The 23,559-nt window shown below is 35.8% G+C and overlaps 1 protein-coding gene across 1 annotated transcript in view; it reads left to right on the top strand.

The window, feature by feature from the left end:
• SP3 (Sp3 transcription factor) overlaps positions 1 to 11,077 on the top strand; it is a 49,730-nt gene extending 38,653 nt beyond the window's left edge. The window contains exons 5-7 of the mRNA XM_047772906.1: positions 485 to 677; positions 6,530 to 6,726; positions 9,337 to 11,077. Of these exons, the coding sequence (XP_047628862.1) occupies positions 485 to 677; positions 6,530 to 6,726; positions 9,337 to 9,653 (707 nt within the window). The 3' untranslated portion in view covers positions 9,654 to 11,077. The remainder of the gene's footprint in view (positions 1 to 484; positions 678 to 6,529; positions 6,727 to 9,336) is intronic.
• Positions 11,078 to 23,559: the final 12,482 nt, after the last annotated feature.

Here is a 23,559-nt window from a genome sequence, read left to right as displayed (position 1 = left end):
TATTTAATGATAATGTGACTTTAGGGCTCAAGTTTATAAGTAGTAATTTCATGGTGCCTACATTTAGGCATAATTGCATTCCCATAGTACCTACAAGCAGGCATAATTGATGCAGTCTGTAAAAGAGAAGTTTAAAGCAATAGAATTTGTTCCAATCTGAGTTGACCATTGAATTCATTGACTATTTGAACAATTAAAATTTGAGTTTCAGATTGTTTTATGACTCAGCTTGCTCAAAAGTTTTTCTTAATCTTAAAAAGCAAGCTCTCATGCTGGCTTTATTCCCTTTTTGGCTTAATCTCATTTAGAATAAAATAGATTGTTTTAAAAGAAAAAGTCACAACAAGGAGCAATGATTATGCTCCACAGACAGATGATTTTTGACTTTTATGTAGTATTCATTTCACCTTAGAGAGGCTCAGATTTCATGCTATCTTTTTGGGCCAATGGGCTGCTTCTCATCTGTATTTGTTTTTTTCTTTAGATATTAGGATCAAGGAAGAAGAACCTGATCCTGAAGAGTGGCAGCTCAGTGGTGATTCTACATTGAATACCAATGATCTAACACATTTAAGAGTACAGGTGGTAGATGAAGAAGGGGACCAACAACATCAAGAAGGAAAAAGACTTCGGAGGGTAGCTTGCACCTGTCCCAACTGTAAAGAAGGTGGTGGGAGGTATGCACACATGAAACATACTTTTTTTTTTTTTTTTTAAGACTGTTAATATCATCATCCTGATTTTTGCAATGCTTCATGCACGTCACTTAATTATGGGGAATTATTCATTACATGATCATTTTATGTGTTTGTCTCTATGAGTGTAGCAGAAAAAGAGAACAAAATATATGAAACCAAATTTTCCGACCTAAATGCTTTAAAAAAAAAACAAAAAAAACCCAAAAAAAACCTAAAGTTACTTAGTTTTATGTTAAAAAAAAGTGTAACAAGATGCCATTGCAACAGGCCCATATCAGAAATTAGTATATTTTCAAACCAGCAATGGGATTTGGCTAAATACTGATTAAAAAGTTGATTCTTATCCTGAGAATCAGTTATATAATATAAAAATTAGAAGTTCAGGAGAGTTTATAAAGCATAAGTATTTTCCATTTTCAACAGAAATTAATAATAAGGCTTGATGGAATTTTTTTTAAAGTACAACTAATAGTTCAGGGTTTTTTTTAAAGATAAATATTAAGAAAGAATAACAGATGATAGGGAAGAAATCTCAAAACAGATCAGTAATTATATTAAATGTGGATGCATTAGGCTTAATAATAAAGAGATTGAGACTCAGATCATATTTAAACATAAAACATAGCCTTATATTGATTCTAAGGAACATCTTAAATTGGCACAGGAATGTTGAAAATAATGGGATGGAAAAGATTTATTAGGCAAATGTTAACAAAAAGAAAACTTAGAGGAGTTCCCATCTGGCTCAGTGGTTAACGAATCCGACTAGGGATCACAAGGTTGCGGGTTCGATCCCTGGCCTTGCTCAGTGGGTTAAGGACCCAGTGTTGCCGTGAGCTGTAGTGTAGGTTGCAGACGCGGCTCAGATCCCGCGTTGCTGGGGCTCTCGCATAGGCCGGTGGCTACACTCCTATTGGAGCCCTAGTCTAGGAACTTGCATATGCCGCAGGAGCGGCTCTAGAAAAGGCAGACAAAAAAAGAAAAAACTTAGATATTAGTGTTAATATCAGACATGGTAAGATTAAGGTGAAAATATCAAATAGATAGATAGGGATATATTTCTTAATAATGTGAAATTTTCACCAAGAAGCTTTGATAGCCCATGGTCCCTTTCCCTCACAACTTTGAAAGATATGGAGCAAAACCTGATGGAACTCTAAAGACATTCTGTAACCATACCCTCCAGTCATTGTAAAAGACCTTAACATACTTCTTTCAGAAATGAACTATTTAAATAGATTCCCCCAAACTATTAATATAATTAATGAGTTTGATCAGATAGATACCTGCCCTTTGAGTTGATTTGTACCTTGGCTAGCCCATTCACAATAATAATATTGTAACTATGAGCTTACTGTGTTCTGGATGGTCTTGAAAGTGAGGCATGGAGAGGTCAAATGACTCTTAAGAACATATACAACTGGGATTTGGACCCAGTTTCTCACTCCAGAACCTCAACTATACTGTACTGCCTCCCAAGTGGATTTGTTTCTTTGTCTGACCCTTAGGCATTTGTATTTACTACTGGTAGTTATTCAGTTGTTTGAAATTTTATTTATTCTTTGAAATGTTTTAGTCAATTTAAATAAATTAGTGTGGAATTCTGGTTAGGCAATAACTTTCCTGAAAGGAAAAGAGGGATTTTAAAGATAAGGTGTTCATGAAAGTTAAATCTGAGGGTCAAGGCCTTGTCTATATTTTGGTTATTCTTTAAATTGAAAATTTTTTAAATTTATGTTTATTAAACTAATACATGCTCATACAAATGCAAAAATAATAGAAGAGTATTAAAAGGATACCAAACTCCTACCCTGCTTCAAGATGACTAATTTTTTATATATCCTTCCAGACTTTAAATATATTTTAAATAGAATCATCTTTTTTTTTTTTTTCTCAGTCTTTTTACAGCCACACCTGAAGCATATGGAAGTTCCCAGGTTAGGGGTCCAATCAAAGCTGTAGCTGCCGGCCTACACCACAGCCACAGTAATGCGAGATCTGAGCCGCCTCTGTGACCTGTTCCATAGTTCATGGCAATGCCAGATCCTTAACCCACTGAGCAAGGGCATGGATCGAACCTGCATCCTCATGGATGCTACTCAGATTCAGATTCGTTTCCGCTGAGACACAATGGGAACTCCCTAAAATAGAATCATCTTACTCACACTGTTTTACATGTCTGTTCTTACTTTGAAAAATTTTGTGATTATATTTCAAAGTCTGTGTAGAGTCTGCATCAATTTTTTATGACTGTATAGCATTCTATTGTATGAGTATATAAGAATTTAACATCTTTTTTGAGTTTATGTTGTCATTCTAATCCTACACATACATCTTTGCACATTTGTCTGATTATTTCATCAGTATAACTTGGCAGAGGTGGAATTATTGGACCAAAGAGAATTATCTGCTGGAAAAGTTTGTGTCAATTTATACTCCATCAGTGGTATATGAGAGTATCTGCTTTCCCACACCCTTGGAAACAATTGATTTTATCCTTTCTAAAAACCTTTTAGTGTCTGACAGATGAAAAGTAGTACCTCACTATTGTTTTATTTACTATATTTTTTTTTACCTTGTGAGATTGAACATTTTTGGTGTGTTATTTGACCATTTCAGAGTTTCTTTCATGAATTTTTTTTTTTTTTGGTCTTTTGTGAATGTTAATTATGTGTTTAACTTTGTCATATGTGCAGGTATTTTTTCCTAGTTTTATACATTGGTTTGCAAAATGCATTTATATAAGTAAAGAAAGACTTCTGTCACTTAAAGTTTGCAAACTTTTTTTAAGCACAAAAATAATAGTTGTTCAGTATTTATGAGATGCCTTATTATTATTCTATTAAAAGTCTTTTTTATCCTGAGGATTGTAAGAATACTCATGTTTTTCTAGAACTTTGTGAGTTCATTTTTAATAATTTACTCTAAGCAATTTGAAGTTCTTAAGGAAAAACTATTGTTTCTTAAGCTCATTTGAACAAAATTCAACTAATCCATACATTGTAGGCACAGTTGTATCATTGACAATTACTACATCTAATTAATAGAAGCATAACATACAGTAAATCCTATTTTGTAATAGTGAGGTAGGTGGTACTTTAAACATTTTAGAATATTGGCCTTTTTTCCTCAGCAGTATTCTTGGGTAAAAAATAATAAAAGAATATGTGAAAGGTGGCATTTTAGGAAGTTTTATTTATTTACCTTGTGAGCAAGGTGAAAAATATAATTAAATATTTAAAAATTGTATTCATTTGAGCATTTAGCCAATATTTATTAAGTAGGACCAGCCTTTAAGAACCTTTTTACTCTAATAGAAGAGACAAATCATTTTATAAAGTAAAAATTCTAAAGCCATTACTGTTATAAGGGTTTTGTGTGAATTAGATCTCAGTCCATTTTTTAAAAATTAAGTCATTTTGCAAAATCTAATTTCTTCCATGTCGGCATTTCAGTTTGTGTTTCATTTTTTCTACCCCAAGCAAAAGAAAGGACTCAATTTGCTTAACTTTCCCTATTAACTCCTCTACTCAGAAGTGACCTTTATTTATTGTTACTGTCTTCGCATTATTAAAATTTTGGGTGTAAGTTTAATCAGTGAAAAACAGAAACTTAAATTTGTTAGTTTTTTTAGGTCATATAATAGGTATTAGTGTTATGACTATATAAATTAAGAAGAAAACATGGCAAATCTTACATTATTTGAGGTTTGTTGAGAAATTCACTTCAGTTCTTTACTTCCTTCATATCACATGCCATAATTTTCATATCTAGCCTATCTAGATATTATCTTGCCTAAAAAAAAATTTTTAATAGATACTTGGATCTGGGTATTAAGCTTTTTCTCTTATATATTTTCACACTCTCCATCTGTTTTTTTCTTTCTTAGATGCCTGTCTCATTTTCAAACAGTGAATATGTCTCGTTTCCTTATAATTCATTTGGAAACATCTTCCTTTGGATTCTTGATTCTTTGAGAACTCAGATTTGTTGCTATAATTTGTTACAATCTTGTGCTTTGTTCATGCTCTCAAGCTAAATTTTGTTGTTAGTAGAATAAGCAGTTTTTATAAAAAGCACACTGATTCACCTGGGTGGTACGCTTAGAAGAGAGGCAAGAAGTTATGAGTGTAAAGTGGACTGACTTGGGTTCTCTGTGAAATTGCTATGGTGAACACAATATGTAAAATTGGTTTATACACACTAATAGCCTCAAACATTGCTCTTTTTCTTAGGGCTGTTTAAGAATAAAACTTTTTAAAAAGCTAAATTAAATGGAAATAATATTGGCTTTGGGTTAATAAGACTTTGGCATCACAGGTGAGCCAGAAAAACCTGTTTCACTCAACTCAGCTCTTTGAAGAGAGTTGTAGAAATTGGGGGTGGACTGGAGCAGAAACTAGAATTGTGTTAGATTATGACGTCCTTGCCCTTGAGACAACAGCATGACTCCTCCTTGTCTTTACTTATGCTATTCCTCTGCCTGGAATGCCTTCCCTCCTTTCTATCTAAATCCTACCCACCTCCTCCACGAAGCCTTCTCTAACTACTGGAGTCCACATTGATGTCTCCCTGTTCAGAACACCTATTGCATCTAACAGCCAGCACTGCACCGTTTAGCACTGTTTGTCCTATGGCAATTTCACATGCTACTGAGTGTGAGTACATTAAAATATAAATGTGGGGAAATATGCATTTTTTTCCAGTAAAATTTAAAAAGCGATAGGTATATTCTATACAGGAAGATTTGCAGGCTTATGGAAGGTTTGCAGACTATACCTGGACTGTGAGATTGTGGGAGGAGGGAAAGTTGGGGGGAGATCTTAAATGTACCTTTTTTTAAATCTCAAAGAAACTGCACAGTTTATATAATACAATTTTGACGATTGATGAGTCTAAAATGTCATGTTTTTTAATAAACTCATTTGTTTTTATCAGTAACTAGCTAATTTTTTTGAGGTTGGGTAATAACATTTTCTGTAATGTTTAATAAAATTTGAATATCATTTCTGAAATCAAAAAGGTTTTCTTTTTGCTTACGCTAAGATACCTGCGTTCACCTATCTAATAAGCACATACCTTCTAAACCCTATTCTTGGTATCAAATACTGAAATGTATCAGATGTCAAGTATCGTAGTGTGGAGAACTGTATTTTATTATCTCTGATTTATAATTTTGGCTATCTTCACATGGTTAATATGAAGAGAATTTTAACTATAGTTTTTTTGTTTGTTTGTTTTTTCATACAGTGCTAGGGATCTAAGATGATAGCTTTGTCTAGATTTTTTTTCTGATTTTTTTCTCCAAGTCAGTCTATGTTCAGAGTGTGGCCATATAAATATATGAAAAAATATGCTTAAAATCATGTTAAAGTCTGCTTAAGGTCCCTTATTGTACCTGTTATGCATTTATTATTGCTTTATTTATTTTTAAATTAGCTGATATCATGACTATGAGTAGACCGTTTAGTTTCCCCTGTAACTAACTTAATTGAATTGGGCCTATGCATGGAATTTGTGAATGGTTCTGACAGAATAATAAATAGCTTTATTATACATTACTTATGTATGAAATAGCCTTTTAAATTATATATTTCTTGAGCAAATTTACATTTGGACAGAAATCACATTAATTTTGGAGTAAAATTAGTATGTAAATGTTATAAATTTTTATTTAAATTGATTTTAAATGATCTTCATTTCTGATTGACCTCATGGTAATAATGTCTTTATTTGAAATTCAGCATGGGGAATATTTATTATATGAATGGTGGTAATGTCCATTTGAATATTATCATATAAGTGTATATTATTCTCTGTGTGTTTTTTAGAGGTACCAATCTTGGGAAAAAGAAGCAACACATTTGTCATATACCAGGATGTGGTAAAGTCTATGGGAAGACCTCACATCTGAGAGCTCATCTGCGTTGGCATTCTGGGGAGCGCCCTTTTATTTGTAACTGGATGTTCTGTGGTAAAAGATTTACTCGAAGTGATGAATTACAGAGGCACAGAAGAACACATACAGGTTACTAATATTTACTTTTAACAGACAAAAATGAAGTATAAGACTACATACTACCTTACATTTTTTAAAGCATACCTTACTGAACTGAATCTTTTAAAATACAGCCAATTATATCAACTTACACCAATTTAAAACTACTAATTCCGAACAAGCTACTATGGCTTATCTTATTAAAAAATGTTTTGTTTATGCAGACTTTGCTTAACTTCTTTTTTCTTTTTCAGTTAGCTTTTTTTGGTTTTTGTTTTCACATTGTTGAATGTCTTAAGCCACATTTGCACTAATTATTAATTATGTTAGCGTTTTAAATTAGTTGTCTGCTTTTAGTCTTGGTGTGTCTTATTTTCCTCTTCTACAATAAAGACTAATTCAGAGTTCCCATTGTGGCTTAGTGGGTTAAGAATCTGACTAGTATCTATGGGGATGCTGGTTTTGATCCCTGGCCTCACTCAGTGGGTTAAGGATCGGGCATTGCCTCAAGCTGCAGTGTAAGTCACAGATACAGCTTGGATCTGGTGTTGCTGTGGCTGTGGTGTAGGCTCGCAGCTGCAGCTCCAATTTGACCCCTAACCCGGGAACTAAAAAGAAAGGGAAAAAAAGAATAATTCCTTTTCCTCTGATAAATTCACCTTTTCTTCCATTTAATATCTGTGAGATAAGCAAAAGACATTTCCTTGAGGAATAACCAAGGCATTGTTGATGTCAGGCCTCTTTCATTTAATTGTTTTTGCATAGTCTTATGTGGTGGTTATATGAAATGGATCTAGGAATGACCCCAAATTGAATCCTAATTTAATGTAACTTATACACTTCGTTTTCTCCCACTGCCATTTAATGATCAAGTCGTTCATCAGTCTGTGCTCAGCACTGAAGAATTGAAAAATGTATTAATGCATGTACAGTGTTGAGAGAGCTTAGAAGAAAGAACTATGGTGAAACAGAGGGCAGTATGGACTTTGAAGTCTCCTAGATCTAAATATATAAAAAACAACCTATGAAATAATGTTGTAGTACACATATATTGTATTTGTTTTAATTTCTGTCTCATCAGATAAGCTTAACCTGTTTGATGTGTCTAGCAACAAACAATATAAGAAAGTTAGATAAAGTATGTTCAGGCAGAGGTCATTATTACCTGGGATAGTAAAATATTTGGGGGCAGTGGGCTTGGGATAGACCTTAAGATGGCCCTATGATAGAATTTTCTGCAGTGGAATTTGATCAACAGGATATAAAAAGAAATAATGTAGAAGGGGGAAAGGTTTGTGATAAAATAAGTGTAGAAGGGGGAAAGGTCTGATAAAATAAGTGTGGAGAACACTGTGTTAAAGAAGGTTATTAGATACAAGTACCTTCAAGGAGTGCCTCTTAGGACCTTTGATTGAATGTGAATCTCTTAAGTTGTGGGAGGTAGTGTGCCTTTTGCCATGCTAGCATCTCTCAGGACTCATGGTTCAAGAGGAACTTTGGGAAGTGCCTTCCCAGAAGAATAGAATAGTATGTGACTAGATGGAGTGAGAGACAATTTGTCATGAGTTGAAGATGAGATTTTATTTAAAACATTTCTGTTAAGTAGGATTGAGCCACATTATAGAAGTCCTTACAAGTTAGGTAATGGAGAGTCTAAACTGTTTGGTTACTCTTGCATTCCCGTACTGCTTAGTACCATGGTGAAGTTTTGTACTGTAATAAAATTGGTCATTTAAGGAAGATTTGTTTGACATTGATTTGTTGGATTGGAGAGGGAAAGTCTAGCGTGTCATTGAAATATAGTTCAGGTATGAGGTCTGATGGGGACCTGCTCAGAGAAAGGGTGCTGAAATAAGAAATAGGGAAGACATTTTGAAATAAATTAAGAAAACACTAGATTTGCCTATTGATTGAATTCTTTCTGGATTCCTTTAGGTTGGCCTTTGCCTTGTATTCCAGTAACCCTTTTGCATAGTAGGTCTTCACCATAATAGAAGTTCATCCTGTCTTTTGTGTTTAAAAAGGCATTTTAGTCATGCTGGGCAATAAATTTAGGCAAAAGAGCCTTATTATCTTAAACATTATGATGTATTAGGCTTGCTTTTGATCATTCCAGCTGAAATCGAGTCAGCCAGCCATATCCATTATTGTTGGGATTACTCAGTCCTTATTGGAGTTTAAGCTTGTGTCTTTGTTTTAATCTAGAAGTACTCTGTGTAGTTACTTGAATTCACAGTAAGGGTTGAAGGTTAAGTGGCAAAGCTCTGACATGTTAATACCTTAAAACTGTATTTTTCTTTAAAGAAGAAAGTATGTTCTAGATGGTCATTTTAAAATTGGTATCCTGTGACAGATGTTTCAAAACAAACTAGTGTAGTTGAGGTATTGAATCCTTATCTATCAGTGTATAGTCTAATGAGTTTGAAGATTGCTTTTCCCCTAAAAATAGAGTTGACAGATTTATTTTGAGGAGGAATATTCTATGAGAGATTTTGTAGGGATAAGCTCATGAAACTAATACAATTCTAATTGAACTCTGCTCCCTGTCCCTAACTGTCAGTGATGGTTTATTTTCTTTCTCAGGAAATGATCAGTCTGTTTATGGTGAATTAAAACTAAGTAACTTAATTTTTTTAACAGGTGAGAAGAAATTTGTTTGTCCAGAATGTTCAAAACGCTTTATGAGAAGTGATCACCTTGCCAAACATATTAAAACACATCAGAATAAGAAAGGTATTCACTCTAGCAGTACAGTGCTGGCATCTGTGGAAGCTGCACGAGATGATACTTTGATTACTGCAGGAGGAACAACACTTATCCTTGCAAATATTCAACAAGGTTCTGTTTCAGGGATAGGAACTGTTAATACTTCCACCACCAGCAATCAAGATATCCTTACCAACACTGAAATACCTTTACAGCTTGTCACAGTTTCTGGAAATGAGACAATGGAGTAAATATTACACAAATACTTATTCATTGTGGTTATTTTTATACAGTAGTGAGAAGAATATTGTTCCTAAGTTCTTAGATATCTTTTTATTGATGTGCAAAAATTTTTGGATTGACAGTAACTTGGTTATACATGACACTGAAATGCCTTACTTTGTATGATATTCCATAGTATATTAAAAATGGTAAAATTGCATGGGTTTTGTAGGTACTTTTGGAATCTAGAAGAAATGAAATTTTACCAAGTTATATAAAGAGAAAATTGAATTTAACAATGCGAATGGTAGTCTAACCAAATGCATCAATCCTGTGTGGTTTAGTGTAAAAATGAGAACATGTTGGTATTTATCTATTGTAAGATAAAAAAAAAAGTTGGTGGGTGAAAGAAATCATGTTATGATAAAAATTTTTGTAATTTTCTTGATGACTGGAATTTTTATTATGCATAACTGACAAATCAAGTTTCCAAGCAAATGTTACATAGTGTAGGCTTTACTTAGCTTATCAATTTGTCATTTTGAAGCTAATTATTTTAATTAGGTTAACTATGTACAATATTTTAAGCATTACTCTTGTAAGATTTTGAAAACTACATTTTAACATGGAACTCTAGGGATAGTCACCTTTTAAATCCTGTCGAAAAGCCATGTTTAAGATTTAATTTGCCAAAATAATGTCTTGTTAATATTCTTTCAGTAACCAAGTTGGGCAATATAACCAATGTTTAAAAAAGTTTAAATGTATAGGTTGAGGCATTTGGGTGGTAAGAAAATGTTATAGTGTATTATCCCTTTTCTTGAATATTGGAGGACCAAAAAATAAGGTGTATTGCGTCTTAGCAGTGATTTTTAAATCCAATCTTGTTTCCAAAACCCATATGTCTGCCAGGGCCTTAAAAGCCATCATGTAAATTACCAATAAAGTATAACATATGCAAACATAACAAAATTACTTCCATAGTGACGATACTCCAACCATATGGATATTAGTCATAGAAAACTAGAGGTTTTATGATATTTTTTTAAGTCTTTTTTTTGTTTGTTTGTTTTTGGTCTAGGTAGTCTGCACTTAAATATCAACCATTTTCTTTTTTGCTTTTTCCTTAAAATTTATATGTATCCAATACAATTAATTGAGAAATGTATGTTTTTTATTATGCTGTATTTTCTTTTTATTTTTTAATTATTGTTTATATTTTCAATTATTAAAAAATGTACAAAATAAAGTTTCATTGCTGGTCTTATAAGAGCTATACAAGTTTCCTAAATGTATACCTGTAACTGCAGCAGTTCACCTATTTCAGAAATTTGGAATTCTGTTCATTTGTTATTCTTAAGACCACCTCAAATTTAAAGGCTACCTTATTGTACGTTGAAAGTGTATTATAACAGTGTGGTAGTTAATAAAACACTATTTTTTTTTCTTTTGAGTTTGTTGTATTCCTATGCATTTAAAATAATTGCAGTGATATGGGGTTGGAAAATCTGTGTGATTTATTTTTTCTTAGCATTTTATTTGGCGATTCTTAATTTCAGATACTGAAGTTACCATAAAGAGGTATATTTACTTAAAAAGGAAGGGTAGAGTTCTAGCAGATTACTTTTTTTTTTTTCTTATTAAGTAGAACTTTTGGGAAAAAAACTTGTAACTGTTAGCTCACGTTGATCACTAAGGATTTTATCGATGCCATTTTACAAACCTTGTTTTTTGTTTCCCCTTTTAAAGCAATGCAGAATATTTTGATTTATCAGAAATGTGAGTTTATATGAAGGTTCTTGATAAAAGACAAGTTTTGTTAACCATGGCAAGAGTTATTTGAAAAGATTTTGGTTTTGAATTTATGTATGTTTAATCATAAAAGAAGGAAAAATCAACAATATTAATATGAGCATTTGAGATGTTTTTTAAAAATCCAGTTACTTTCTACGAGGATACGGTGGGATTAAAGATTTCCGTTTTTTTTTCCAGGCCCAGTCTGACACTGTCAATAAATATCTTGAATGCATAGGATAACTCTGGATACACATAAAAACACAGTTTTTCTAAATGTGAGACTTAAGCTTGTGATGTGAATTAAGAATTACTTGGAATTATAGAAATCAATGGAATGTACATTTATTTTGAAGCTACAAGGTTAAAATTTGAATCTTCAGACTCCTTTAAATTTTTAGAGTTTTAAAAAGTATTTAGGATGTATGAAGAAGATTATGTGAGGTTACTCACTTGAGCAAAACACCCATTAAGTCAAGAGACTGAAAAACTTGCAAGTGAGATAGCAAAGATGTTTTTAATATTGAAAATTTGTGGTAAGTTTATAGAGAGTTTTTGATCCCTGAGTTTCCAAGCAAATTTTATCAGTTCCTAGAATAGGAATGCTATGAAGGAAGTTAGTAGTCTTAATGTTTATTTAAATAAGTTTTTAGATTTTTTTTGAATTGACCACCTGGAATATATCAGTGAATTTTGGATCTTTACCTAACAAAGAAATGAAAGTATTCAACCTCAACCTAGGTGATTTTAAGTACTTGTTTTTGTATTTAAAAATGTTGAATATCCTCTGGAAACTTAATATTTGAAGAATTACCCTGAAGTAATTTTTTTATCTAGTTATAAAATCTATTAGTATTGTGTATGGGTATAATATTTCTTAGTGTTAGTATAATAGGTGTTTGTGACAATTGCTTTTATTTTTGTAAAGGCTGGAGTTAGTGCATATTCAATATATTTACATACAAATAATTCCTCTATCAAAACATACTCATCTAGTGAACTAGGTGTCCATTCTCTATACCTCAATTTAAAGAAAAAAAACCATGTAAGGAAATTTTATTTTCTGTAGATTGAGACTTAATGACTTTGAGAATTAAGAGGCACATTAAGCTTTAAAGGAGTACCCATATTGCAGAAAGCGGTGCCCTATAAGTAACTTTGGGTAAGATAGTGAAGATACTTAAGTTATTTCAGAATAATGAAAATGCTTAAATAATAAAAATACATATACATATAAGTTGAAGGCATGTCAAACATATTTCATAGAAAATAGTTCTTAGCCAGTATTTTTCACCAGAAAATAAATGCAGGGGACATTCAAAAATACCCACAGGCCTAGCTTTATCCTTGACCTAAATCTAAAATTCTGGAGAATTGTAGAGTCATAATTCTCACTTGACACTTGAACAGCGGTAGGTTTGAACTGCACAAGTTGACTTACACATGGATATTTTTCAATGGTAAATACTGTAGTACCAGTGTAGTCCATGGTTGGTTGAACCCACAGATGTGGAGGAACAAGGCATGGAGAGGGCCAGCTATGTTGTATGTGGCTTAACCCCAGTGTTGTTCAACTGTGTATTTTTAACAGCTCCTCAAGTGGTTCTGATAAACACTCAGGTTAGAATCACTTACCTAGATCAACCATCCCTTTGTAGTAGAGTATCTAGATTGTAGTTAGGATCCTATTACTGACTACTTGTGATGCCAAAGTGTTTGTTACAAATTTTATTCAATGTAGTTTGAAATTTGGGGTTTTTATTACTAATAACATTTGGTTTTAAAATACATGTGTTGGTCATAATGCCCTAAACAAGTGTTTTAAAAACTTTGCCATGAATGAGTAGTAAGTCCTGTTTAGTAATTAACACAAAACAAATTGGTTGATTTCTTGGGAACAAGATTTGATGGTTTAGTAAAATTCGTTTTTGTTTAGTGTTGGAGGCACAATACTGATTGGGTTCCTTGTTCACAGATTTATATGTCATCAAATATATTGTAAATATATGCTGGTGGCAGATACAAAGTACTCTAGAAACTTAGAAGAGGGAGAATTCCGCATGGAGAAGTTTGGGAAATTAAGGCAGAGGAAATGATTTTAGCAAAGGTACAGTATGACTCATTACGGACAATAGGGGAAATTTTAAGCAATGAGTGGGGATGTTTGGAGGAGTGGCTATCAAATTGAAAATGAGCTCAAGAGTTTCCCTCGTGGCTCAGTGGTTAATGAGTCCAACTAGGAATCATGAGGTTGTGGGTTCAGTCCCTGCCCTCGCTCAGTGGGTTAAGGATCTGGTGTTGCCATGAGCTGTGGTGAAGATCACAGATGCAGCTCAGATCTTGAGTTGCTGTGGCTGTGGTGTAGGCCAATGGCTATAGCTTCATTTAGACCCCTGGCCTGGGAATCTCCATATGCCGTGGGTGCGGCCCTAGAAAAGCCAAAAAAAACAAAAAAACAAAAACAAAACTCAGAGTTTAATCTTTATCAGTGGTTCTTGATCTTTTGGGGATCATAGGTCTTAGAAAATGCAAATTTAATTCATTTACTCTAATGTTTCAACACTCATGGGGACCTATCTCAGCTGAAGCCTGCACCTTGGGAAATGGCCACCCTTAAGGAACTGGTGAAGGAAGAAGAGTTCTCAAGGAGGCTGACATAGAAGCTCCAAGTGTTAAGATGGTGACGAACATCAAATGTGGTAGAGAGGTTAAGTCATGAAAGAGAAAAGACTTGATTTTTGCAATAAGGTGTTGCCAGCTGATCTTTGTTGAGAATATTTGGGTAAAAGACTGGGTTGAGGACTGTGGAGACAGCAAGTGTAGGATGTTAAGTTTAGTGGTGAAGAAAAGAAAGATGGCTGAGTTAGGATTGAAATTGTTGGAAAAGTTTAACTTATATTGATAAATATTTAAAAATAAGAGCATGAAGGAATTTAAGTAACTTCTAAGCTACCCAGAGATAACTTCTTTCCTTTGAAAATATCAAAATTGGGAGTTGAAGTTTTAAAAAAGCTGCATGATTTGCTGTCATGCAATGTGATTTATACCATTTTATCGTATATTTAATAAGATACAGCTTCTTTGGTGTTAAAAATGATGTGGTGACATAGGAGTCTATTTCCTTTAGCCTTCTTTTCCCCACTCCCCAGCTTTTTAACAACCTTGGTTCTCTCCTAAATCCATGTTAAGTTACATACTATATAGATGGTGTAATATTGAGTAGGTTTCTTACCTTCTTAAAAACTAGTTTTCATCATCCATAAAAAGGGGATAACTAACAATAGTATCCCTTATAGAATTGTTGTGAGAATTAAAATGTAAGCATTTAACATAGTTACTGGCTTTTTAGTAGGGACTTAATAAGTGGTATTTCCCCCCACATTCCAACATCTGTTTATAAACTGGAGATTTCACTTTTCTGTACTGAAGGGACCAATGGTTTTGGAGTTTGCATTTTTTAGACATGGTTCATGCATTGATTTCTAAATTGATAGTGAACAATGTGTCTGAAGGGGCTGCCTCATCAGAAAGGATGGAATATGAAGAAAAGAATCAAGCATAGAAATTATACCCTGATAGAGAATTCTACCTATTTCAACATTTCTAGGAATCAGCCAAAAAATATTTAGGTTCATTTTGATTGAAAGGTAACATTTAGAATTTACAGTTCCAACCTTAAGTTGGAAAAGGCCATCAAAAAAATGCAGCTTGTTTAAAAAAAAAAAAAAGTCTAAGCCTTCAATTAATAGGCAGTAGTGAAATACAGGAAATGTTAAGAGTAGGTAGCTTTTAGGAAATTTGTCCCAACTTATGTCCTATTTTCTGAGTATTACTTCCTGCCACTTTCAGGGCCATGCTGTTTAGATGATCAGACAAGGAGTGAACATCTGGTCAAATCTGAGCCAATTAGATGCTGTCTCCTGAGAGTTTGGAATTGGAAAACTGATGTCTTGGGTGGTTACACTTGGAACCTGAATGTGAAGCAGAAAGAATAAATCAAAGATGAGAGATTGTACAATCCCAGCAGAAAAAGATGAGAGCAGCTGCCTTGATTATTGGTAACTTTGTAGTTGGTGTTCCAGTGTTTCGTGCCTGTGCCTTCCCTGGTCTTGGTTCCCTAAGATAACCTCCAAACTGTACAGAAACTCTCCCATTTCTACCTTTAGTGTTTTCTTAAGTTTGGGAGGCTGTTACTTACTACCAAATAGTGCCAACTAGAACATCTGAAATACAGTTCCTTCTTGAATAATTGATATACACTGGTTGAAATAGTTGATAACTTGGTGCTGTAGAAAATACCAACAAAAAGCCATGGTTAGTGCCAGATGAGTCAGGTTTAAATGTGCGAGACTTGGTGTAGAGCTTGAATGAGTCAGAAAGGGTGAGCTTTGAAGGGCCAATAAAATGTGCTCAGGAGAACTGATTAGAAGGCCTCCAAGTCCATCTACAGTTGAAGGACACTGTGTATAAATGTTTGTGTCTGTTTTTGGTCTTAAGGATCATTGACTTTATGCCAACGTTATCTCCCAGCACACTGTCTTTGTATTTTCATTATGTATTTGGACTCAGGTTCAGTTTGGGCTTCACTTGTGTATACCCAATTACTTAGCTTCATTACATCCTGAGCCTTTAAATATTCTTAATTACAGCATTCCCATTTTTACTGTTGTAGCTTTGTGCAACTTTTTCATCTTGAATCATTAAGTGAAGGTGAAGACTTTTACAATATAACATAGTGCATAGATTTTGAACTTGAGCACTCATAGGTCTATGTCCTGGCTCTGCTGCTTACTAGGCTATGTGATCTTGGGCTCTACCTTTCCAACTTGGGCTTCAGTTTTCTAAAATGTAAAATGAGGATAATAGTAGCATCATCTTCATAAGGGTGATGGAGGAGATTAAGTTAATGCATGTAAACCACTTCCCACAGTGCCTGGCACATAGTTTAGTATTAGTAAATGCTAGCCTTAGAGAAATCAATATTCTTCCTACACTTGGAAATAACTATCTCCATCTCGTATTCACTTAGATCCACCTGGTTGTCAGCAAACATTAACAAAATTGCTAGTATTTATATTGTGCCTTTTTATGACAAAGCATTTCAAATATATAGCAAAAATACAGAGAACAATATAACACCTGTGTATCCACCATCCAGTTTTTATATAGTCTTAAATCATTTTATACATATCTGCTTGTTTCTTTTAAAGAGAAATGGTTATAGCTATAGTTGAAATATGTCCTGTCTCATTCCATTTCTTGCCCTTCACCCACAAGGGTAACTGCTGCTCTGAATTTGATGTTTATCAGAATGATACCATGAATGTTTTTATATGCTTACTGTGTGTGCATAAATAGGGTTGTTTTCATGTTTTTGAAATTTTATATAAATGGTATCATACTGTACATAATAATCTTTGGGACTTGTTTTTTTCACTCATGTTTTTGAGATGTATCCATGTTAACACATGTTTCTCTAAATTACTCATTTTAAATGCTGTAGTTTATTGAATGAGTATACCACAGTTTATCCATTTTCTTGTTGCACATTTCAGTTATTTCCTACTTTTGTCTATTATAAACAATGCTGCAATGAAATACTTGACATGTTTCCTTGTGCATGTGTGTGAGTGTTTTTCTGAGGTATGTTTCTAGAACTTCACTCACTGGCCAATAAGACATTCTTATCTTCAAATTTACCAGATGCTGCCAAATTGATCTCCACAGTGTATGTGCCATGTTACCCTTTTAGTATCATCAGTGTATAGGCACACATTTTCCCACACCCTCCCCAAATCCTTGGCCTTGGCAGATACTTCTTTCCAATGAAAAACAAATACAGTTTTATTTTGGAGTTTGACAAAGTGATTTAAAATCCATCTGGGAGAAATGAAAGTGTAAGATGTTAAAAAAAAAAAATCAGAAAAGAGCCATGAATTTATATAAAGACATTGATACCAGTAAGCATAACCCAACATAATAAAAGTTAACTGTTGTAGAAACAATGCATGTTTTTCTTACTGGTTCCACTCTTTAGCTCTCATTCAACCCCCGCCTTGGTTTGGGACTTCCCACGGCCTCTCACTGTAGGGGTCTCTTCACACAGTAGACAACCCTCTTGGATTGACTATTGGAAAGAAGGCTCAGGCCCAGCTAGCTATTTTGCATGATGTTCACTTCATCCAGGGGCTAAGAATGAGAGTCTCCTGCACTGTGGCCTTGTTTGCTCAAATTCTTCCCCTCCATTCCCACCCTTTTTCTAAATCAAGTAATCATTGATCAGCCCATCACCTCCAGAAGCCCACTTCAAACTGGGGAAATCCTTTCTTGCAGAGACACTCCCCCATATTGCTACATATCCCTACATGATGATATGAAATAACTTATTCAGATTCTAATTGCTTGGTATTTTTGTGATGTTGAGCATATTTTTACAAAGTTATAATCCCTGTTTCTTTCCTCTGAAGGGAATTAACTATTTAAATTCTTTGTCCATTTGCTTTTTTGGCTATCTTTATTTTGCATTGATTTGTAAGCATTCTTAATAAACTTCAGATACATTTTATTTTATTTTTATTTTGCTTTTTAGGGCTGCACCTGTGGCATATGGAAGTTCCCAGGCTAGGGGTCAAATCAGAGCTACAGCTGCTGGCCTACGCCACAGCTGCAGCAATGCCAAATCTAAGCCACATCTACCACCTACACCACAGCTCAGGGCAATGCTGGATCCTTAACCCACTGAGTGAGGCCAGAGATCGAACCTGCATACTCATGGATCCTAGTCAGGTTCATTAACTGCTGAGCCATGATGGGAACTCCAGATACTTACTATTTTAGAGATAAATGGGCAGATAATATCTTTTCCCAGTCTGGCCCTTATCTTTTCTCTTTTTTTCTTTTTTTTTTTTTTTCCTTTTTAAGCCCACACCTGCAACATATGGAAGTTCCTGGGCTTGGGGTTGAACCAGAGCTGCAGCTGCCAGCCTAACACCACAGCCACAGCAACACTGGATCCAAGCTGCATCAGCGACCTACACCACAGCTTGCAGCAACATCAGGTCTTTAACCTACTGAGTGCGGCCAGGGTTCGAACCCACATCTTCATGGATACTATGTCAGGTTCTTAACCCACTGAGTCACAAGGGGAACTCCTAGACTTTATCTTTTAACTTTGTTTATGGTGTTTTTTTAATATGTGTGGTGGTATTTTTAAAAAATTTTATTGAATCTGAGTTGTGATTTTCCTGTCTTCCTCATACTCTCTGCCTGGTGTCATAAAAAAATTTTATCTCTAAAAATGCTATGATTTTGCCTTTCAGTTTGGCTTATTAATCTGCTTTGAAATTATTTTGTTTATGGTGTGAAGTTCCTAATATTTTCCATGTAGATTACCAGTTGCCTTAGCACAGTGTATTGAATAGCCCAACTTTTCCCCACTAATTGTCATGCTGCTTCTGACTTAGATTTCCATTCATGTGTGGGTCTATTCCTTGATTTCCTTCTGCCCTTCCTGTACTGAGACCATAAATCAACACCATGGCTTTCACATCTTGATGTCTGGTAGGGAAAGTCCTCTGCTCACCCCTTGCCTGTCCTTTGATATATTTCTGTTACTTCCGTAGACATTCTTTATCTCCCCTTATTCAAGTCTACTTTAATGTCCTTTTTATAAGTTTTCTCTTTGGTCTTACACATCTTTTTTTATATCTATTCCTATATCATTTTTTTATAAGTTGTCACTGGGCAATAGGCTTTTTTATTTTTTAAAGTTAATGTGTCAAATGATCAGTGTTGGTCTATATCAATGCTATTGATTTCGTAAATCTGTTTTGTCTCTTAGACATAATTTTTTTTTTGCCAGTTCTAATACTTTGCCTATAAATTCTATGAGATTTTCTATGGAGACAGTCCTATTGGCCTCAAATAAGAAAAGGTCTATCTCTTCATTTCCAAACCGATACCTCTATTTAAAAATATATATCTGATTTCATCAGCAGCTTAATATTAACTAGAAGTGGTGGTAACAGACATCTCGGTCCCATTTCTGACTACCATTTACTTTCCTTTCCCACATGTAACCCTGTTTGATTCTCCTGCTATATACTCAGCACTTAGGATAAAAAGATGATCAATTCATAGTTTCTGTCCTGAAGGATATGGTCAGAAAGGCTGATGACATTCTGACTACAATTGCCTTTCTGAATTAAAAAAGATTCTAACTGGTTTCTCTAGTTTCCTGGACTTTTTCCATTACAAAAACATATTCTCTTTATGTTAGGAGAAGACTAGTGTTTTGTTTGTTTTTTCCTTACAGATGATCCTCTAAGAGATACAGCATAACCCTGCTAAGTGTCCACAAATGTGACATTTGGAACATCATATGCCAAGCATGCAAGTGCCTGATGTAGGCCCTTTGTCTCCTTGGCATGGGGTTCTACACATGAGGGCATCTAATAAAGTTTTTATGACCTTTGAAGAAAGAATTTAGGGGCTGCCTTGCTCAGGCTCTAGTGTTAAGCTCAAGGCTTACTTGATAGACCAAATTCAGGGTAGGAAAAAAAAAAGTAAGACAGGTTGCTTATGGATCTATCTTTTCAAATCTCTTTTACTGGCCCAAGTCTTTTCAAATCTCTTCTACTACTGGAGACAGTGAATCAGCCCTCAAGTGGAAATTGGAGACTATGAGGCAGCAACATATACACACAACCAATTTTCTAATCACAGTGGGTGAAGAAGCAAGAGTTCCAATCCTGCCCTGTAAAACCATGGCATTGATGACCCATGATGGAAGGGGCAGTGGCTGTAAACACCACCCAAAGCCAGAGAGCTTGCGTTATCTGGCTCCTCTCCGCTGGCCCACTTCCTTCTTCAACTGGCCACAGATAAAGGGACGACCTTCGAGAGAGTTTTTGTGTCCCAGAATTCAAACTTGGGACACAGGGAGAAGAGGTCTGGAGGAAGGAAGTGAGCAGTTCAGAGCCACTGATGCGGAGGAATGTGCAGGAGAGTCAGGGGCTGGGGCTCAGCCTTCAGCCTTGGCACTGCGTGCTCTTAACCATCTGTACGGAAAGAACCTCTGAATTTGAATATTTACAGGTGCCACCTTCTTGCTTCTGGTCTAGAGTCCTTTTTTTTTTTTTTTTTTTGTCTTTTAGCCTTTTGTAGGGCTGCCCCTGTGGCATATGGAGGTTCCCAGGCTAGGGGTCCAATTGGAGATGTAGCCACCAGCCTATACCACAGCCACAGCAACGTGGGATCCAAGCCACATCGGTGACCTACACCACGGTTCACGGCAACACCAGATCCCTAACCCACTGAGCAAGGCCAGGGATTGAACCCAAAACCTCATAGTTCCTAGTCGGATTTGTTAACCACTGAGCCACGACGGGAACTCCTAGAGTCTTAACATTTTTTGTAGATGGCTTTTGGGACTCTGCCCCAGAGTCTTTGTTCTTAAGGCTTTTCTCCCACAACTTCAGAAGTGCTGGGGTGTAAGCTGCAAACTTTTATTCCTCTTTGGTTTTGCTTTGCAAGGGTAGAGAAAACTGTCCCTTTGCAGTCATAAAACTAGCAGGATCATGGGGTGGCTTCTATCAAATTGCTAGACAGTCAGGCCTCTGGCTGCAGAAGGACCTTGGTCATGCTCATCACAGATCTCTGAGAGTTAGCAGCACCATGTTGCTAATGCCTTTGTTTGGGGCTGAGTTGCTTCTGCCCTGGTCTCTCTCTTGTCAGATGGGCAGGCCACACAAGTGAGTGATGTCAGCTCCTTGAGAGTGGTCCACACTTTCCACATCCTCTTCTTTCACTCTCTTCTCATTTTCCTCTCAGCTGGTCTCTGCCCCATTGCTCCACTGAAAATGCTCTTGAAAACGTCGATAATGACAGCCACATCACTAAACCCGGTGACACAAATTTTCACATCCTGCTTGACCTCTAGTGTTCAGGTCAGTTGGCTGTGTTTCTCTTGGAAACAGTCTGTTTCCTTGACATCCGCAGCCCTCCTGAGTTTCCTTCTACCTCTTCCCACATCTCTTCTTTGCTGGCTTTTCTTCTTTTTCTACCTGACATTTAAATGTTGGATCTTCTCAAGGCTTGATCCTCGGCTCATTTCTCTTCTCACTTTATATTCTTCTACTGGATGAGCTCATTCATTCGGGGGATTTTCTTTAACTTCAGACATGGACAGCTTTCAAAGGTTCTGTCTCTCCTCCTCACTTGAGTGGCAGCCAAGACATGGAAATACCTGTGAAGCTCCCCTGTTGGAATTTGCAGAGTTACCTCAAACTTTATGTGTTCGAAACTCAGTTTCCATATGTCTTCCCCTAAACCTGGAACTCCAGGATTTATCTGAATAAATAACGTTATCATATGCATCTATATGCTGGTTCCAGAAAAGTGAAAGTTAGCTGGAACAGCCCTCTCTCACTTACCTCCTAGTCTGGTCCTGTTTCTCTTCCAGGTGTCTCAAAACCTGGATCTCTCTACATTCTCCTCTGCCAACATCCTGGCCAGCAGCCATCATTTTTGCCTGGATTATGGCAATGTCCTCTAATCTGGGATCCCCATAACCACTCTTCTTGAACCCCTACTATTCCACTCTCCAAACAGCAGCCCAGAAGACTTAGAAAACATATATTTTATATATTTATATATATATATATCCTTAAGTATATAAATTTATATATATATAATCCTTATATTTTTACATATATAGCCTTAAATTATGTATTTATATATATATATCTCCTTAAAACTCTTTAATGGCCCTTCAAATAGCATCCTGCATCTTTGCCGTGGCTTGGTTGGTCCTCCTCAAATGAATCTGTCCCTCACTTGCTGTGCTCCAGCCACAGTCCATCTCTCACTTCCTCAGGAACCTCACGCTTCTTTTGGCTTGCCTCTGGGCAGATGCATTGTGGTCAGGGATGCGCTATGATTTTTATGGGCTCTCAGCACTTTTGCTTTTGTGTGCACCTTCCTAAATAGTCTAAAAACCCATATGTTTTATGACATTTGTACCAAGATGAGTATAATTCAGGTTGGATTTTATTTTTTTGTCTTTTTGTCTTTTGGGGGCTGCACCTGTGGCATATGGAGGTTCCCAGACTAGGGGTCAAATCGGAGCTGTAGCTGCCAGCCTACACCACAGCCAGAGCAATCCTGGATCTGAGTCTCGTCTGTGACCTACACCACAGCTCATGGCAACGCTGGATCCTTAACCCACTGAGCGAGGCCGGGGATCCAACCCGAGTCCTCATGGATACTAGTCGGGTTCATTAACCACTGAGCCATGACAGGAACTCCATCATGTTGGATTTTTTTTTCTTTTTCTTTATATTGAGATTAAAATCACATAATGTAAAATTAACCATTTTAAAATGTCCAATTCAGTGGCATTTAATATAGTCGCGCTGTTGTGCAGCCACCATCTCTGTCTAGTTCCAAAACATTACTGCAAAGAGAAACCCTTCTCTATTAAGTAGATCCTTTCTTCCCAGTCTCTGGGAACAACTATTCTGCTTTCTGCCTCCATGAATTTACCTATTCTGGATATTTCATGTAAGTAGAATAATACAATACATGGCCTTTTGTGTCTGGTTTCTTTCACTTGGCACAATGTCTCAGAGGTTCATCTATGTTGCATCTTGTATCAGTACTTCATCCTTTTTCATGGCTGAGTAGTATTACATCATGTGGATGACCACGTTTTGTTTAACCTTTCATCCACTGAGGGGCAATTGAGTAGTTAATCTTTTTGCTCTTGTGAATAGTGCTGCTATGAACATTTGTGTGCTAGTGTTTATTTGAATGCCTATTTCAGTTATTTTTTTGGAGGAGGGAAATATACCTAGGAGCATAATTGCTGGCTTCATTATTTTCCTGATTTTAAAAGAAACGAGTTCCTGTCGTGGCGAAGTGGTTAACGAATCCGACTGGAAACCATGAGGTTGCGGGTTCGATCCCTGTCCTTGCTCAGTGAGTTAAGGATCCGGTGTTGCCGTGAGCGGTGGTGCAGGTCACAGACGAGGCTCAGATCCCATGTTGCTGTGGCTCTGGCATAGGCCAGCGGCTGCAGCTCCGATTCGACCCCTAGCCTGGGAAACTCCATATGCTGCGGGAGCGGCCCAAGAAATGGCA

This window comes from Phacochoerus africanus, chromosome 3 (genome assembly GCF_016906955.1).
Source record: "Phacochoerus africanus isolate WHEZ1 chromosome 3, ROS_Pafr_v1, whole genome shotgun sequence".
Lineage (NCBI taxonomy): Eukaryota > Metazoa > Chordata > Mammalia > Artiodactyla > Suidae > Phacochoerus > Phacochoerus africanus.
Note: the sequence above shows the minus strand (reverse complement) of the source record. Positions and strands in the feature narration are given on the sequence as shown.